At 38.8% G+C, this 6,000-nt stretch overlaps 1 protein-coding gene across 1 annotated transcript in view; it reads right to left on the bottom strand.

Annotated features, from left to right (window-relative positions):
- Window positions 1-210: 210 nt before the first annotated feature.
- The window catches only part of fam20b (FAM20B glycosaminoglycan xylosylkinase), a 44,286-nt gene continuing 38,496 nt past the window's right edge, over window positions 211-6,000 (bottom strand). Inside the window, exons 7-9 of the mRNA XM_085264548.1 lie at window positions 4,694-4,885; window positions 1,795-1,854; window positions 211-1,709 (exon numbers count right to left, since the gene is read on the bottom strand). Of these exons, the coding sequence (XP_085120674.1) occupies window positions 1,478-1,709; window positions 1,795-1,854; window positions 4,694-4,885 (484 nt within the window). The 3' untranslated portion in view covers window positions 211-1,477. The remainder of the gene's footprint in view (window positions 1,710-1,794; window positions 1,855-4,693; window positions 4,886-6,000) is intronic.

Below are 6,000 nucleotides of genomic sequence, written 5' to 3'. Positions count from 1 at the left end.
ATCACCTGCTCTTGAAGTCTTGACGGCATCGGAGGATCACAGAATAAAGGGGGATGGATGGTACTCACTTCTCACAGATGTGCTAACCACAACTGAAAATACCCCCCCACACACACTTTAATCATTGAAATACCCCCCTCTCTCCCCTCGATGTGTGCAAACTGCACTTGCTCTATAAAACCCAATATCTATTAAAATCTAAGGTCACCATAAGTGAAACCAGCCTTTAATCAAAGCTATGGCACAAAAATCAGACAGCGTGACACAAACTGTTTTTTTTTTTTTGACTAATATGGAACTGCTGCATTAAATTTGAACTACATTTAGGACATGAGAGGTGATTCAAATTTGAACAATTCAAAACAATCGTTTACAGAAAGTGAGACGAGGCAACACGAAAAACAAAACTAGTTATAATAAACTGAATGTTGGTGTGTTCCAGATATGACCTGTGACATATTTCAGGTCAAATCTGACTAAAAAAAAAATATCCAAACTAGTAAGACTAAAGTGAAAGTCCCTTCCACACATCTGACCACAGGATTTGAACTTTCAAGTACTGAACACAGAGAAGAAAGTTTGCCTGAGAGAAATCGGAATTAAATAGACAATAGTTTATTGTTAAAGATGAACGAACACACACACACACACCTGACCTCTGCATCATGATCCTTCGAGTCGGGCAAGTCAGTAGCTTTCTTATTTGTGACACAATGTGGCAGTTATTCATCTACACACACGCGTACCCCCGGACACAAACACACAGCTTTAACATCATTTAATTTATAATCCACAAATTTATATTCTTTTGTCTCATAATTCTACATCACTAGTTACTTTAGTTATGTACACAGAATTGAGTCAGTTCTCTATTTCTTCGAGTTATTTTTCAATTCGAGGAAAGGGAGAAAAACAAATCAGCTCAAAAAAATATTTTTTTTAAATTTCCTGTCATTTCTACAGAAAAACATTTTCAGTTTCCTGGACTGTAAACTCCAAGCTGCTTGAACCAACAACAACTCACAACAGGCTCAATTTAACATTCCCTCCTCCTTTCTCGAATATGTTCATCTCCATCCTTTCTCCTTAGCCGACTGTCAAGGAGAAGCGTGACCAGGAGAGAGGATTTGGCACAAGGCATGAGTGTCATCTAAACCAGTAGTAATAGAAGAAGCGGTCCTTACAGCAGATCACATCCTGTAGTGCACAACAGTCCTGAGAGAAAGTTTAAATGGTTAACGGTGACGCAGTTTCAACTCTTTGAATCCCATGATTTTGCACCTTTTAGAGAATCACTCGAGTGCAAGTGTTCAGCATTACAAAGAAGGGAAACGGGGGGAGAAACATTTATTCCACCCTGTCATTTTGCTGTCCCTTCTTTAAACACCAGAGCTGATCTGTTTGGTCACTCGTCTCCCTCCAGGTCCAGGCTGGAAAGTCTTGGCTTTTTTCCCCTCCCTTTCTCCTTTCCTTCCTTTTAAGGATGTGGTAGGTTCATTCGGTCCTCTATTAGGGTGTTATCAGGGCCCTGTGCCTCCATGCACTGCTTTATGGTTTCTATAACTCCAGATAGACGCCTATCCAGGGCTGCAAGGTGTGGTTCAGCTAGGACTGGGTGAATGGGATCAAATGCCAGAGCCTGTCGCATGGCTGAGCTCAGAGCTCCACTTCGCAGCAGGTTTAATCTATTCCACGTGGACACACGAACCCTACCGAGAAAGGGAGAGACACTACAGTAGAAAAAAAACATAACCTGGTAAACAGGAAATTGTATTTGGGAATTCTCCGACTTACATGCAGCACTGGTAGAGTGGTGCAAGAATGCTTCGCTCGTCCAGAGCTGGGTTCCCGAAGCTGCACGAGGACATAAAAGAAAAATTACGAAAGATTAAAAAAAAACCCAGCATAAAGCACTTGAAACACACACACACACACACGCACACACCTCGACTGAATTTGCTAGAATAGCAGTTTCCCTGTTTCTGAAGAGCTCCTGAGGAGTTATTAGATTCTCGGACAATCTAAAACCCGTAAAGCTTTCCAAACTAGAGTCTGGATCTGAGTCCAGCCATGTCCAAAACTAGCATGACCTTCAACAAACAGGAGCTGTATATTTTATATCTTTACATACAGTTAAATCATGTATTACAAGATCTAACTGTATCCCATTGTGAAAACTCTCCTGGCAATGTAGCTAAATGCATTCATTCCTATTCACACGACTTTTAAGACTGAGAGTGTCAGGCTCTTAAGCCCTTTTCTAATTAAATTTGATTGTAATACATACAGTAACGCAGTAATGTGAAAATAAATATACACAGTTTTTTCAGTTCCAAGGTTTTATGTACCAGGACATAATAAACAAAATCATCTGGTCTTTAAAAAGTTCTAAAATTAAATAAACTCAGATGAACAACAACACTTGACATATTACACTGTGTCATCATTTATGCAACAAAAACTAGGGCAGAATGCAGAAGAAGTGTGTGTCTTATTGAATTAAGAGAAATTATGAGGGCAAGCAGGTATGGAGCATTTAGGTGTGTGATGCCAAGGAGGAAAGACATCAAGAATGATTTTAGGAGAAATTGTTGCTTCCTGACAATCTGGCAAAGGTTTAAGGCCATCTGCAAACAATTTGAAACCCATCATTCTGCATTGAGAACGATTCATAAGTGGGAAATGTAATTTTTCATTTCAAGTTTATTTATATATCTCCAGTTTGCCACAGCATTTGTCGTGAGGGATTTTACACTGTGAGGTAAAGATGCTACAGTATAAGAGAAAAACCTCAAAAAGGAAAAACTCCACTTTAACAGGAAGAAACCTCCAGCAGAACCAGGCTCAGGGAGAAGCTACCATCTGCTGCAACTGGTTGCGGCCGATCATTGGAAAGAAAAAAAAGATCACAGGGAACTAGGACAAAATACTAAACAAAATATGTGTTTCAGAAACAGGGGTGGGCGTCGCAGCAAACTGCAAACAACACAAGTGTTACATCTCATAATCTACAGGCCTCAATTAGTGTGTTACATGTAAATGTAACTTAATGAGATATTTACCCATAATGCACAAAACCACGTTTGTTGAAAATCAAGCATAGCATATGAGAACAAACACCTCATAGCAACTGACAGCACAGTGTTGGAGGGGTAATGACAGGAAATGGGGAACTAGCAGTAACTGGTATACAAAGGAGTTCATGCTTGACTCAAAGTATTGTAGAGTCAAAGGTGAAGCCATCCGTCCAACAGCTAACGCTTGGCCTAAACTGGGTCATGCAACACAACGAGCAGAACAGCAGCAACTCTACAACACAATGGCCGAAAATTCAAAGAATCAGAGTGTTGCAGTAACCAAAAAATCCAGACCTCTAACTGAAAGGCCAGTTGGGCTTAAATGAATGCATTTAAACCTCAATAAACTCAGTCAATGTGGTAAGCGAGTGGGCTCAAATTCCTGCATGATGAGGTGAGAGGCTGATAAAGTCATACAGAAAACTACTTGCCGCTAGAAGTGGTTCTACCAGCTAATGAATGATGGCATGCACAGAGTTTTTTAAACATGGTTTCTGGACTTTAGCTTAGCTTTTGTGAAATAATTAAATAAATAAATAGATAAATAAATAAATGAATGAATGAATAAATGAAAAAATAAATGGCACGCGGTAATATGCCATGTGTTGTTGACAGAAGGTGTAGTTTGTTTTGATCATGTTGGTAAGAACTAAAATGAATTCCACACTTAGCCTTACCAATGCTAGTCAGCTATATGACAGAGAGCAAGAATCCATTGCTTCCAGCTTAATCTGAAAGAGTTCTAATAAAAATCCAAGAATTGGGCCATTATTGGCCTGCAAAGAGTACCAGCTGCAGGGTATTTTCACTGCATAGAAAATATAGATTATACTCTTCATTAAAAAAAGGAAAGACAAGAAATTACTCAGCACTTCTATTGGTATACATTATTCCCAGTAAAAGGTTTGTTTCTTACCACACTTAACCTCATCCTGCCAATACTGAAAAATGCTGCTTAGAAATTTTCCACTGCTGGGTTTTGATCAGCAAAAACAAAAATAACTTCAAAGACGGGTTAACATCTCAAAGTCCTCACTTCATGGAAGTGGGTGTTCTTCATGAGTCAGTTATAAAGTAGCTTCAATAGTGATAAGTGAATTCTTGTAATAAAAAAAGAAATAAAATAAAAGACGAGCACCGGAAAATGTAAAAAAAAAAACAACAAAAAAAAACAACAACCTGAAAATGAAAATATAATTATTAGTCTGAAAAATCAGAATCAGAATCAGAATACTTTATTGATCCCTGGGGGAAATTATTTTTTGTTACAGTGCTCCATTTTAAACCAACAAATATTCAGACTATTGTTATGAACAGAGTGCAGAATTTTCCCAGTAAGTCCGTGACACTGATTTATTTCAAAAGTTATTGTTTCTGACAGAATTAGCTGCAATTTTACACAAGATTTCTGGTTAAACTTGCAGTTTTTCTTTACTGGATGGACAGTATTCCCACTTAAGTTTGGAAATGGTTAAGTAATTAAAGCCAGTAAGAAAAAGTAAACATTCATCTGAGGAGGGAAAGTCCCATTTTGGATTCCCGTTTTCATGAAGAGCACCCCCCCTCCCCCCACCTAACTATCAAAAACAAAAAAACCCACGAAACCCACAGCTCACCTCTTGGCGTTGTCAAGAAGGATAAGCATGCTGGCACCTCCATCGTCCTGGAAACTTTCGTAGTGATGACGATCAGCATTTCCAATAAGGTAATCAAAAATCGCCGTGTCAATAACATCTAGCAGCCTTGGCCCTGCATCATATGGGGGCATCTTCTTCACTGCCTCACAGTAGCTCTCGTCATACTCCCACCTGAAAAATAAACACACGTTCAAATCGTCTGAAGTAAGATTTTCGCACATCACCATATTGTCAAACAGGGAGCGTGCATAACCACGCCCCTCACACAGGAAAAGAAAAGAAAAACCACTTCAGGTCATTTCAGGGTTTTAGAAAGCCAGAATTATTAAAAAGTAAAAAGATCCTAAAAATAAGACCAGGTTGCTTCTCTTACTGCTGTTAATTTGCTCACTAATACAGCATCGCAGCGCCAGACGTTCTCTGGTAAAGTGAAACATTTAACAACACTTACACTTAAGAAAATGCACGTGTCAAAGTGTAGAGTTAATTTGCTGAAATGCAATCAAACTTCTGGTATTGATGGCAACACAATCCCTTATTTTCAGTGGCCTTCACACAATATTTTGAGACCAGTGAGAATAGAATAGAATAGAATAATCCTTTAATTGTCCCACAAGGGGAAATTTGGTTGTAACAGCAGCCAAAAAGACACATATACAAACAAAGTACACAGGACACGGAACAGAAACATACACAACTTTTCTTACATATTTACATTAAGGACAATGGTTACAAGTGACCTATCATAATGAAAGCCAACTCCCTTGTTTTGGTTCCCTTTGGTCAATGACTCTCAAAATGTGGGGATGCCCCCATGAGTGGAGCAAAAACGACTCATGGGGGCACAGATGACCATGGTGGGAAAAAAGGAGAGTGAAACCAAACTTTATAATTTCCTTCAATATACGAGTCATGTGTTGTTACTGGCATGTGGAACTTTATTTCACTAAAAGTTCCACATGCCAAAAGTTCCACATCCAAGTTGGATCCTCTTTTATTGTTAATAATTGACAAAAAAGGACAGTGCAATCTATTTTGTTTCATGGTAAGATACAGTAGTTGAAGTGGAGAGATTTCTAGCAAGTCTGTAGCACTGATTTAATTTTCAGGTTAATGTTTCCATCAGAATTTGTTGCAAATTTCATACAACTGCAAGTTAAACTGAAAAACTGAAAACGGTTCCCCACTTCAATCTGGAAAACCCCACTGGTGTGGAATAAAGCTGCTGCAGGTGGGACATGAGTGACCACTGGGTGGAAAAACTGACAACTGACAACAAACTGACA

Source organism: Mchenga conophoros, linkage group LG23, assembly GCF_057382185.1.
Source record: "Mchenga conophoros isolate Kocher_MC1m ecotype Shallow Benthic linkage group LG23, M_conophoros_male_GT1.1, whole genome shotgun sequence".
In the NCBI taxonomy this organism is placed as follows: Eukaryota; Metazoa; Chordata; class Actinopteri; order Cichliformes; family Cichlidae; genus Mchenga; species Mchenga conophoros.
The sequence above is the reverse complement of the archived record's forward strand: the minus strand, read 5'-3'. Positions and strand labels throughout refer to the sequence as shown.